At 47.5% G+C, this 13,724-nt stretch overlaps 1 protein-coding gene across 1 annotated transcript in view; it reads right to left on the bottom strand.

Moving 5' to 3' along the window:
- Positions 1-13,724, bottom strand: part of DNAH9 (dynein axonemal heavy chain 9) — a 515,733-nt gene that overhangs the window by 353,255 nt on the left and 148,754 nt on the right. Inside the window, exon 28 of the mRNA XM_059732606.1 lies at positions 5,034-5,138. Coding sequence (XP_059588589.1) covers positions 5,034-5,138 — 105 coding nt within the window. The remainder of the gene's footprint in view (positions 1-5,033; positions 5,139-13,724) is intronic.

Raw genomic sequence — 13,724 nt, 5'->3', positions numbered from 1 at the left:
CCATCTGATTCATGGGGGTCCAAACTCTCAAGATGCTCCCTTACAAGATCCATGCCAATGGTGGGCATATATCCATCTTCACCCCAGTAATGGCTCATCATGTTAGGCAGGGTGGTCCCTTTGGGCTGGTGAAAAACCAATGCAAAGTAATCATTAAGCAGATTGGCTTTTTCCTGGACTTCAGTAGTCAGCTGCCCCAGCTGGTTTAGCAAGGGTCCAGTGTTGCCCTTGTTTTTCTTTTGATTGAAAGAAAGGACTTTCTGAAGAAGGACTTTATTGTCCTTGATTTGTGTAGACAGTTGGAGTTCAGTTGCAGCCTCCGCTTGCCTAGTTCACTCCCTGCAGGTGCAGACCAATGCAGCATTTTCCTCCTTAGTGGTGTTTCCTGTCCTCCATCCATTATACACTTCTCTTTTTAGACGTAGGAGGTCCATCAGTTCCCTGTTGAGCCAAGTGGGTTGCTGAGCCCTTTTACCACCTTTCCTATGGATGGGGATGGACTCCCCTTGTGCTTCTAGGATTGCTTCCTTTAGGAACAACCACTCATCTTGAACTCCCCTCCCTGTGAAATCATGACCTCTCAGGGCCTCAAAAACAAGCCTTCTGAGCTTATGAAAGTCAGCTTTCCTAAAGTCAAGGACTACTGCATTGCTGGCTGACTTATGAGCTATGAGATGGATAGTGAAAGTGATCAAGTCATGGTCACTGTCACCCAACTTCCCTTTGATTTTTAGGTCACTGATCAGATCACCCCCTTTGGCCAGTACCAGGTCCAGTAGCACCTTGCCTCTTGTCAGCCCATAAACTTCTTGGGACAGGTAGAGCTCATTCATGCATGTAAGGAGGCTTTGTGACCAATCAGATTTGGCCAAGTGCTCATTCCATGAGTTGTCCGGGTAGCTGAAGTCTCCCATGACGACCATGCACCAAGAGCGTGCAGCCTCAGCCAGTTACCTGCTGAATTTTGGTCAAGCACGTGTTCCTGGTTTGGAGGTCTCCTCCCACAGGCTCCTACCATTGTATCCCCTTCAATACATTCACCTCGTATTCTAACCCAAAGGGTCCCCTGCCATCTTCCTTGGGTGCCAACCTCAACTTGTAGGGAAGTGTAGCTCTCCTTCACATAGAGAGCTACCCCCCTACCTCTTTCTTCAGCATGATCTCTCCTGTACAGGGTACAGCCATTTACACCAGTAGTCCAGTCACAGGAGGAGTCCCACCAGGTCTCCGTGATCCCTATGAAATCATAGTTGTTTTTGTTTAGCAGAAGGACCAGTTCCTCCTGTTTATTCCCCAAACTCCTAGCATTAGTGTACAGACATGTAAGTGTCGTTGGAGGCCCTAGGCTTCCTTGTACTCATGGAGAAGCTCTGCTCCTGGGCTGGGTAGGAGTGGGTTCCCTTAAGCATCCTAACCTGCTGGTTTTGATTGATTTGGTTTGGTTGATGCTTGGTCAGCTTGCTCTGGTGGTTGTCCGCCCATCTCCCGACGAGCTTAGCTTAAAGCCCGGTCAAGCAAGTCAGCCATTCTGGTTAAGAAGAGTTTCTTCCTCAGTGGAGTAAGGTGGAGGCTGCCTCTTCCCAACAGACCACTGCCTCTCTCTCTGAAAAGCAGACTGTGGTCGTAGAAGCCAAAGCCTTCACAGTGGCACCAGTCCCGCAATCTTCTGTTTACTGTCTCAATTCGTCTCTCCCTCCTCTTCCTGTGACCTGTAACCAGAAGGATTGAGGAAAAAAACACCTGCACCACCAACCCCCTGAGTCTTGCTCCCAGAGCCCTGTAGCCACTCATGACCTGGCTGAGGTATTTATTTATCTTCTTTTATATGTTACTACTTCTTTTATTGTAAGCTGCCTTGAGCCTTTTTTTGAAAAGGGTGGCATAGAAACCTAATATAGATAAATGCTGAGAAGTTCAGCACCTGTCTCACACTCAAGCAAGTGTGTATCAGTATGTATAAACTATACATTCACCTGTTTCCTCTGAGGAGACAGTTTCTTCCTGACCCAGTAGGCACTCTCAGAGCACTAGCATGGGATTGGCCTCTTCCCAAAACGCAGCAACAGGGACTGCTTTCCTTCAAGGCATGACCTGCTTTACCTGTGGCAAGTTAGGAGATTTTTTGATGTTTGGGGTATTTTGCCTGGTACTTTTCTGAGAGGGTTATTTGCAATTTTTTAAAGAATAGGTTAGGCAATCACTTGTCTAGGATGGCTTAGGCATGGATGATCTTGCCTTAAGCAGGGAGTCAGACTAGATAACCTCTTGAGTCCCCTTCCAGTCCTACTCTTCTATTATTTTATGAAAACAGTCATCAGCACCCATTTCCAACCACAAAGGTAGATTCTGCTCCAAAAAGAAAGCACAAAGTACTTTCACCCCCAGCTGTTGAAACTGTTCCACTTTACATAAAAGAATTCAAGATGCCTTGTGCCAAGAAGAAAGTACAAACAAGGATAAGTAAGACTCCCAAGGGAAGTATTTCATGCAAAACACTATTTCTCTATTGTACCTGAAGCAGTCATTGGATAAAATGCACAAACAGTGAAACTTGAGTGTGAAGCTAGAAAACATCCAGCACGTAAAGTATCTAGCCATGTCTAATTGCTGTTTCTTATCTCTCATTTCTATTATTCTATACAATCAATAAATAAAGGCTCCAAACTGAGGAATGTCAATCTTTGTTTTATGGTATGAGTAGTTTTGCATTGCACTCATTGGGTTGTACATTATTAATTTAAAAATATTTTACTTTTTACTATATTTTTCTTCTGTACATAATTCACACAATTTATTACAAATGTTGAAATAACAAGTTATTACAAATATTGGTACAACTAGATGCATACTGAATAATGCTAAGCATTACTATTGGTAAAGTTCAACACTTCCATAGTGCTTGATCCAAAGCTCAAAATCAGCAGAAAAAAATCCTTCTGATTCCAGTGCATCTTGGATCAGTCCATAGATCATCTTTCCCCCACATAAAAAATTGTTACCATCTTCTCTATGTGACAAGAGACAGTTACTGGATATAACAAATGTTTAAGTCAGTCATAACTTCTAAAATTACCTCTACAATTGTTGCAGAAGATAGTAATACTACAAATTTTCATGATCAGTGTCTCTCTGTGGGGCAACAAGCCTCCCAGGTGCCCTGGGATCAGGGTAGATTCCCCCCCAACAGCCCCTGGTTGATGGGGCATCTTGCCCCGGAAAGGGCTAAGGGTTGGCTCTACCTGCCTGCAGCCAGCCACCCAGAAATGGAGGCATGTGTGTTTCCGTTGCACTGTTTTAAAAACACACTCTCCCTGTGTGTGGGAGGGCACGCTGAGGCTGACATCATAAAAAGGTACCTGGAGCTCTGACGTGCAGCGGCAGCTGCCAAGGTGTGAGCACTAGCAGCACGGAGCTCCCCTACTGATTTGGCGGGGCCTGACAGGGACACCGAAGATCTGCTGTTGAGCCAGACCAGAAGGAACCCAGAGGGGTTCCTGCTCCTGAAGGCAAGAATTGTGAGGTGTTCACCTGAGCGGTAGGACCTGCCTCGGGACTGAGCCCAGACGCTGGGTGCCCAAGTCCTTTCCCCCATGCAGCACCACACCTGAACCACTCTGGGGTTTCCTTTATTTTTGTTTTGATAAAAGGAAGAGCTGACATGGGAGAGTCCTGGTATGGCTCACTGAGGCCCAGAGATAAGGGCTAAGTAGCCTTGATTTAATTTGAATTTGAGAACCAGTGTGGGAAGGCCCCACATGGCTGCTCCCAGCACTACCAAGGAGAATAGTTTAGTGACAGGACACCTAGGGTGGCAACTAGGCAGTATGGACTTTTGAACTGTTCAGATGTAAGCACTGTCTTTCAGGCAGTTGTGAAAATGAGTGAGGACATTTTGTGTGGCAGCCTTCTACATCACAGTAGCTGCAACTAGACCCTGTTGGTGAGTGAATGGGGTGTAGGGGAGGCAGAGCTCCAAGTTACCTGCCTCAGTACTAAGTCAACCTGAGTCTGGAGAATCATCCTATTTCTGGAGGAACCTCCCTTTCTATCATTAACTTCTGACAATCAAGACATGGCAGGAAAGTAGTGGGGAGTCCACCCCAGGGCAGGAGGCTCCAGTTACCCAGCAGTATGTTAGACTGAAGTGCAGGGGAGGGAATATAATGTTCTAAATTATTGAGGTATTAAATTAATATCAGAGCCATGAAAAATAAATCAGTGTTGAGCTGAAGTTCTCTCAATGCACAGATACTGTAACCCCGAAACCAAAGACATATACTTTCCCTATTTATAGGGATATTGGTTGTAACCATGTTTGTCTACAGGCAAAGACAGACAAGACTCTTGGGGCAGAGGCATTATTGTTTATTAGACCAATGAGATAGTTGCAAAAAAAAAAAAAAAAAATCTTAATTTGCAAGCTTTCAGGCCCAAATGCCCTTCATCAGGCAAAGGAGAATTTAAAGATGGTAACATTTCTCCCAGGTAGAAATGAAACTTCATATTGCGCAGAAGAACTAAAAGATGGCATGGTTCTCTTGGATAGGAAAGATCATTTTTTTAAAATCTGCTCTGTGAGTACACAAATTAGGCTCAAACAAAGGCTCCCCAACCTAAGAAGGAAGAAGCAAAATTCAGCAACCTGCATACCATTGGACACTTAAGGTAAACGGCCTACTCCAGCCCTTGTTTGAGCCTAATTGGCAGACTCACAAGCAGCTTTTTTACAAATGTACTTCCTTAATCAGGAGAACTATGCCATCTTTAAGTTTTCCTGTGCAATATGAAGTTTTGTTTCCACCTGGAAGAAATTTTACAATCTTTGAATTTTCCTTTGCCTTTGAGTTCTCCTTTTGGGCACTTGGGCCTGAAAGCTTTGAAATAAAGTTTATTATTTTTTTTGCAACTATCTAGCTGGTCTAATAAAAGATATTGCCTCTACCTATCCCAAGAGTTTTGTTTCCCTATTTATAGTCATTCCAAAGAGCAGAATATGACTGAGACATTTTATTTACAAGTATTTTTCCACTTACCTGTACAGCTACTACTGAAAGTACCTCGACTGAGATTCTATTAAACTCATCAAAACAGCCCCAAGCACCGGTCTGGGAAAGGCCTTTGTAAATGTTCCCACAAGACTGCAATAACAAAGTATAAGATAAATTACAAATGGAATTGCCTTCAGCAAAAAATGTATAATCCATTTTCCAGCCTATTTCTTTATAGTTTATTTGGAGAACCTGTACAACAGCAGCCAGAACTAAGTTACAGTATTTATAGCTCTGTATCACTTGCTACATGATTTGTTAATTGGATGTATAGTATATACTTTGAGGAAGGGTCCTTTTTAAAGGTTAGCACTATAGAATTACTGATGGCCCTGCTTAATGGAGAGTGAACAGACTGAATAAAAGAGGATTTAAGGCTGAGCCCTTCTACTGCACCAGACACATGAGGAAGATACATTCTGACATTTCAGCTTGATACAATGACAGAATAAAGGGTAGCTGCACTGCAAATGTTATTTATGAAAATGGTATGTAAGGATGGTATGGAAGTAGTTTGGGCTCTAGTTAAATGTGCCATTATCACTGATTGTAAGTCCTAGCAGCCTCATAGCATAGCTTTATACAGTCCAAGATCCAGATCAATAACTTCTGGGTGGATAGTGTTTCATCTTTAAATCTCTTAGGTAATGATACAAAGAAGTAAGAAGATTTTCTGAAGTTTTATTCTACAAAAGCAACAGGATTGTGCCCTTTTCCAATCCAGTGAATGCAAGAAAGCTCCTACTCATGAGGAATGAGGTTATGGCAAGTTAAACTGGTAAGTTTAACTACTACAAGTACTGTACGTTTAACTAATGTAAGTTTAACTACTTTTAACTTTGGCAAGTTAAACTACTAACTTTAACTAAAGTTAATTAATTAGTAAAGTCAGTTAACTTTACTAACTGTCAAGTTTAAGTACCAAGCTTAATAATACTCCACAATTATTTTAGGCAGAAACTTATGAATTTTCAGAGTTACTCTATCTGGGTAAAAATGGCATAGAGTGGATCTATTGTAAGGACTTGGATCTAATATACCTTTTATGAAAATGTAAGAACCCCTTCAAATACAAGCTTATTGAGACGGTGGAGGCAAGCATCTTGTTGGTTGAAAGATAAAAACCAGTCTCCATAATATAGATAGGGCATTAATGCCACTAGAATGTCCATCTTAAATTTGAGCTTGCAAATGAACAGGTTAAGTTTTCCAAGGTCCAAGTGTGCTTCCCAACCCCACATTTCTGTTGGGTCCAAAAAGTAACTGCTGTAAAATGCCTTTCCACTGAGATGCAATGGAACTCCCTCTATGGCCCTCACTGCCAGAAGCTCTCTGTAGCAGACTTTTGTGAAAGACGTTGCTGAAAAGGGATAGGAAAGGAGGCTAAGACTAGTAAGTATGGCAGAAGATCAGCTTGGCTTAGCAGGGAACTCATCAGTAAACTAAACCACAACAAGGAAGCTTATAAGAAATGGAAACTTGGGCAAATAAATAGGGACAAGTATAACAGCATTGCTCAGGCATGCAGAGATGAATTCAGGAAGGCCAAAGTGCAACTGGAGTTGCAGCTAGCAAGGGGTGTGAAGGGTAATAAGAAGGGTTTCTGCAAGTATGTCAGTAGCAAAAGGAGGATCAGGGAAAGTGTGGGTCCCTTACTGAACAGGGGAGGCAACCCCGTGACAGAGGATGCGGAAAAGGCAAATCAGGCAGAAGTAGCTGTCTGCTGCAAGCAGCCAAGGAGATAACATCCAGCTGAGCTACTGCTCAGGAACAACTTGAAGGAAAGGGCAGGAGCTATGGGGATGGTTGGAGGCTCCTGGTCCTGGGCATGACCTGAAACTGTACCCTGCTGGGGTAGGGAGGCCTGGTGGGACTGCCTGTATTGAGGCAGCGCCATCCAAATACCAGGACTGCTCACCACCCCCAGTGAAAGGTGGGTAGGGGAGCCTTAATAACCCCAGCTCCCACAACACTGTGGGTAAGAGGGCCAGACACAGCTGTGGCTACCTGAGCCCTGGGGGTGGGGGGGTAAGACCCTGGTGAAGGAGTGGGGGCCAGGCATGGCTGCAGCCACCTGAGCCCCACAGAGGTGCAAGAACCCAGAAGCCTCAGTGTGAGAGGGGAAGTTGTGTGGTCTCAGAGAGGGGGCAGTACTGTAGCCCTAGGGAGAGGGCATGAGAGCCAAGCTGGATCGCCCAGAGTAGGGGGTGTCTTTCTGACCTGAAGGGCTGTTTATAATCTAGGTGCTGAACAGGGCTGAGGAGATGGCCTGAAGAACAGCACATAGACCAACCCGCACATGAGTAAGAACATCAGTGATATAGTTAAAGGCCCTAGTGAGAGGGCACAGTTGAAAGGCCCTAGCCAAAGGGCACAAGTTGAAGCCTCAGTGGGGTGGACAGGCCAAGGTTAGTCTATGGATGCCTGAGGCTGCAACTGGCCAAAGGCTGAGTGTGTGGCTCAGCCAAGGAGTCAGGGCAAGTCACAACCCCAGTAACTCCTCAGGCATGTCGAGGCTGCGTGATTGGGTCAGACGGAGGCCCCAGTAAGTCCTCAGATGCTAAGGCCAAATTTAGGTCAAAGTGTAAGAACTTGTTTGGATGTTATCTGCAAGGCATGGGCTACGGTGTAAGGAAGGTACGGAGCCATAGATAGCGGCCCCTGGCATCGGGGTATAAAAATGGGCAGCCACCCACATTTACCACCAGTTTATTATTGCAGCAAAGTCATGGCAGGTGAGACTGGGCAGACTGCCCTATATAGATAGGTGGCAGACCAAGGTTGAGACCCAGCCCTGAACATGCCCCTGTCACAATTAGGGACAGTCAGCATGGATTCACTGGAGGCAAGTCATGCCTGACCAACCTGATTGCCTTCTATGATGAGATGACTAGTTTTGTGCATGCGGGAAGACCACTGGATGTGGTAGTTGATTTTAGCAAGGCTTTTGATATGGTTTCTCACAACATTCATGCATACAAGCCAAAGAAGTACAGACTGAATGAATGGAGCATAAGGTGGATAGAAAACTGGCTGGAGCATCGGGCTCAGGGGGTAGTAATCAATGGCTCAATGTCTAGTTGGCAGCCAGTATCAAGTGGAATACCCCAGGGGTTGGTCCTGGGGCCGGTTTGGTTCAATGTCTTCAATGACCTGAAAGATGGCATAGAAGCAGGGCCATCCTGGGGGGGTGGGGGGGGGGAAAAATCAGGGTGACCGCCCTGGGCCCCGCGCTTTGGGGGGCCCCATGGAGCTGGGCAGAGCAGCAGCAACACGGAGCTCACTACCCCTCCCACATCGATGCTGCTGCCACCGATGGCAGAGCAGCTTCTTCAGGTCCACGGCCCGTGGGATCAGAGCAGGGACCGGGCCCCACATGAGCTGATTTGTTCCAGGCCCCACACCCTGCTCAGGTCAGCTCTGCATAGAATGCACCCTCAATTAGTTTGCAGATGACACCAAGCTAGGAGGAGTAGATACACGAAAAGGCAGGGCTAGGATTCAAAGTGACCTACACACATTAGAGGACTGGGCCAAAAGAAATCTCATGAGGTTTAACAAGGAAAAGTTCAAATTCCTGCACTTAGAATTAAACTATCCCATTCACCAGTACAGGCTGGGGGCTGACTGGCTGGGCAGCATCTCTGCAGAAATGGACCTTGGTTACAGTGGACAATAAGCTGAATATGAGCCAGCAGTATGTCCTTGTTGCCAAGAAGGCTAATGTCATACTGTTGCCAGTAGGTCAAGGGAAGTGATTATTCCCTTCTATTCAGGACACATCTGGAATACTGTGTTCAGTTTTCAGCCCCGCACTACAGAAGGGATGTGGGCAATTTGGAGAGAGTTCAACAAAGGAAAATAAAAATGGATGGGGGGCTGGTGCACATGATTTATGAGGAGAGGCTGAGGGAACTGGACTTATTTAGTTTGGGGAGGAAAAGAGAGAGGGAATTTAATAGCAGCCTTTAACTACCTGATGGGAGGTTCAAAAGAGGATGGAACTAGACTGTTCTCAGTGGTGGCAGATGACAGAACAAGTAACAACGGTCTTAACTTGCAGCAGATATTAGGAAGAATTTTCTTACTAGGAGGGTAATAAAAACACTGGAACAGGTTACCCAGAGAGGTGGTGGAATCTCCATCCTTGAAAGTTTTCAAGACCCAGCCAGACAAAGCTTTGGCTGGGTTGTTCTAAGCGGGGATGCTTCTGCTTTGAGCAGGGGCTTGGACTGGATGACCTCCTGAGGCCCCTTCAAACCCTCATTTTCTATGATTATATGATTCTAAGGATAGGCAGAAAGTAGAATCAGATAGACCATTCAGTCACCGTTGGATCCAAGATCCATCAGTAATATAAAGCCCCGTGGCAAGGACAGGGTCCTAGCCCCTGCCACACTCCCACAGAAACATCCCAGCATGCAGGGGAATTCACCTGTTTGGGTCCAGACACACAGCATGACTCTGACAGCCAGGAGAGCACAGCTGCCAGCAATCCCAGAAGCACAGGAACCTGTGCTCTGGCGAACCAGCCCTGACTGACCGGCAGCAGGTGGAGGGCAGTTTAAAGAGAGGATGCTGAGGGAAGTTCAGCATTCCCAGGAAGAAACCTGACTGGAGGCAGCAGAGAGGGGGAGGAACCTGGAAGAACAGCCCAGCATGCCAGACTCTCAAGAGCTGCAGAGAGTGAAACAAGCTCTGAAGAGAGAGATCAAGCCTTTTGCCTGAGAGAGAGAAGTAACTGGGAAAAAGGGGGAAGGACAGAGACCCAGTCCTTGCAGAAGCCCAGGCTAGTTATCAAAAGGGAAGAATCCCTGTGGGAAGCAGTTGGGCCAGCCCACCAAGGAGGGAAAGAGAATGAATGAAAGAGGACTGGTTGCTGCAGCAAGCCAATACAGAGACTACCCTAAGGATGCCAGCATAAAAAATAGAGCCTAGGTATCTTGCCAGTGAGTGAAGAGCCAAGCAGAGATATGTTGTCAATGGCAAAACAGACCCAGAAGGGGGGAGAGAAGACCTGAGAGAGGTACTAGGGACTGAGGCAGAGGCCACAGGGGCCCTACAAGGGAAGAACTCCAAGAGATCTCTGAGAGATAACACTTCTTTGATTTGAGGAGAATCTTCATAGAGTGACAGAGGTGAGGAAGAACCAGGATGAGATACCATGAGCTGAAGGTTGGAGGGAGAGAGAGAGTAAGAGTGAGCAAGCTGGACTGTCTCCACTCAGCATCTACAGAGCACAATGAACATCCACCTGAGAGGAAAGGAGCAGGGTATAGGGAAGGCTGGAGCCCTGCAGAAGATCTGTGACGATATCAGACAGACGTGCAAGCCAGAACATCCATCCTCCCAGACATAAATTCCATCAAGGGATGGCAGGTGAGTGTTGGGGGATACCTTGCGGTATAAATCACTCAGCGTGGTTCCAAGGGAAGAGAATATGACTTGCTCACAAGCCCACATATGGGAGAATCAGGTCAAATTGTTTTGGTAGAATGGGTGGTTGGCCAGAACTTTATTTCTCTTCAGCACACTGCCAAATCCTGCTTAGAAATGTCTGTACTATACACTAAGGAACATGATGCAGATGGATGCTTCTATGAAATATTTGCTACTTTTTCAGGAGCTCTCTGGTTTGTAAATGTATGCAGACAAAATATCTTGAAGAACTTCAGTTACTAATAAGCAGGGATCTGGGTTTTCCATTTGCTGTAGAAAAACACAGATTTTTGCATTTGAAGGAGAAAAAACATGGTTTTTCTCCTTTAAAAGGAAAAAAAAATGTGCATTTTCCTCTTTAAAGGAGAAAACAGTGGGAATCTGTGGGTTTCCCCTTGCAGCCTGACAGACTTCCAGACTGCAAGGAACTGTTTGGGGCTGGGGGGAGTGAAGGGAGGGTGAATGGAGGCAGGGGGCACCAGCATACAGCCAGCCAGGTGGTGAGAGAAGCCCCAGCAACTGGATGCAGGTAAGTCTATGGGGGGAACTGTTTGGAGGGCCAGGGCTTGGGGACTGTTTGGAGGCTATAGGAGAGGGGCGTGTGTGTGTTTGCATAGCAGGGGTGTGTGGAGGTGATGAGCATGTTGGGGGGGGATGGTGCCTGCCACCACTGGGGGAAGGTGTCCAGGTTCTGGGGCTGTGGCAGGGCAGAAGAGTCAGGGGGAGGCACCTTCCCTTTCAATGGTAGAAGGGAGAAAGGAGCAGGGTGGGGGAGGGGGGGTTGGGATGGGCAGGGAGCTGCACGGGTGGGTGTCGGTACTGGGGCTGGTGCTCATGCTTTCAGGGGCAGGACGACAGGGAGATGCTGCTGGGGGAGGGGGAAGGAAATGTGGCCAGAAGGCCTGGCATGGCAGAAGTGCACCAACCAGCCCAGGGCAAAGGGGACCACAGATCTCTACTCCTCCTCCCTCCAGCCTGTGTCCAGCCTGGACTCACTCTACCACTGCCGGCACAAGTTAGAGCCACCACACTACAGGCCAGGTGAGACAGGGCCAACTGGGGCCCCCCTCTGCCAGGGCTGGTGGGAGCTATAGGTCAGGAGTGAGAGGCACTGGCAGGGCTAAAGGGGGTTGTGGCTTGGGAGTGAGGGGTACTAGGGTGGACAGGGGACTGTGGGTTGGGAGGTGAGGGGCACCAGCATGGCCCAGGGGCAGGTACTATGGATTGGGAGTAGGGGGCACTAGCAGAGCCAGAGGGCTGTGAATCAGGAGGGAGGGGCACTGGCAGGGACAGGGGACTGCGGGTCAGGAGTGAGAGGTACTGGCAGAGATGAGGGGCTGCAGGTTGGGAATGAGGGGCATCAGCATGGCGCAGGGAGATGGAGTTGGGACTGCAGGGCACTGGCAAGGCCAGGGGGATATGGGTTGGGAGTGAAGGGCAACAGCATGGGCAGGGGAAGGGCATTGGCATATCAAGGTTACTCAGTGCCACAAAGCAGCAGGGGGAACAGCCACAGCTGGACCTGCACCTGGTGAGCAAAGGTGGCAGAGGGAGCTCTGATATTCCATGATTAAAAAATCCAAAAATCAAATGCCAGAAAATATAGGTATTCAGAATTTATTTTATTATAATGATTGAGGCAATGGTAGACTTCCAAAGTGCTATCAAATTGTAAATATGTCAATAAAACATTGTCTTAAATTGATACACACACATATATATGTGCACACACACACACTATGTATTTTATATATACATTTTATATATTATATATACACACACACACACACACACACACACACACACACACTTATTAGAGCTGTGCGAAGGTTTGGTTGCTAATTCGATTCAGAGGAGATTTGGCCCGATTCAGTGGTCAACTCCCCAAAATTTAATCCGGGGAACAAATAAAAGGTCCGAATTGATTCGTAGCTCTCCGAATGTACTCAGAAAAGATCCAGAGAGCTTCGGAGATTTGGGCAGTCCCCACTGGCTGCAGGAGGGAGCTGGACCTGGACTCCAAGCTGTTAAGTAGGGCACGGGGGGAGGGGAGGCTGAAAGAGGGGACCAGGGGGGGAGCCCTGACAGGCCCCATCCCCTGCCTGCTCTCCCAGCCCCCCTGAGCACCTCCTGCCTGCTGTCCCCCCACCCTGGCTGCCCCACCCACCCCAGCTCTCATTATTTTTTTTAAAAGCCCCTACTCACTGGGTCCTGCCAGGCAGGGGGCACCATCCCCACTGCCCCATGCTGCATGGGGGGGGGGGCTCTTCCATGAGCCCTCTGACCACTCCCCCCGCTCTCCCAGATCCCCCATGGCTGCCCCACCTGCCCTAGCTCCTGGCCCTTTAAAAAATAAATAAACAAAAACCCTGGCCTCACCAGCTCCTGCAGTGACCTCGGAGTGCTCATGGAAGAGCCCCCCCCCCCATGCAGTGCGGGGCAGTGGGGATTGCCCTGCTGCTGGGCAGGAACTAGTGAGTCAGGGCTTGTTTGTTTTTGTTTTTAAGGACCAGGAGCTGCAGTGGTTGGGGCAGCCATGGGGGGAGGGGGGCTAGGAGAGAGGGCGGGGTCTCATGGCAGAGCCCCCCACGTGGCATGGGGCAGTTGGGAGCAGTAGGGATCACTCCCCCTCCCCCGCCAGTCAGGAGATGGTGAATGGGGGCTTCTTTTTTTTTCTCCCAAAGAGCTGGGAGCTAGGGCAGGCGAGGCATGCAATTGGGGCCTGTGTGATTCAGAGATTTGGCAGCAGCCAAATTAAATCGATTCGGGACAGAGATTTGAATCACCAAATCGAATCACTGTCCCCAGAAAATCGGCTGAATCTGAATCCAAAGTGAATACTAGCTGCTTCACACAGGCCTAATACACACACACACACAATACATGCGCATATATATATATATGGTGTTTCATTTTAATCATGGAAAAACATAAATTTGGGCATTTTAAAATCAGATAATCTGGTTCAAAAAGTCTTTAACTGCAGATTGGATGACTTGGATGAGAAAGTCCGGTCACTGCAGCCATGACAAGCTGAAAAGGCCATGCACCTGAAGGCAGTGTCAGTTGCCTTTTGCACTCAGTTGACCTTCTGAAATTAGGGAGAGTAGGTTCTCCCTTTTATCTGAGGTAGCTAAATCCATGAAGCCTGCTAATTTCTCACTCAAAAACTGCGCCGGAATAAAAGAGCCCAGTAGCAAACTATGAGAAGGATGATGATTATGCCCTTTGAAATAG

This window comes from Alligator mississippiensis, chromosome 8 (genome assembly GCF_030867095.1).
Source record: "Alligator mississippiensis isolate rAllMis1 chromosome 8, rAllMis1, whole genome shotgun sequence".
NCBI lineage: Eukaryota > Metazoa > Chordata > Crocodylia > Alligatoridae > Alligator > Alligator mississippiensis.
This window is presented reverse-complemented; position numbering and strand designations above follow the sequence as displayed.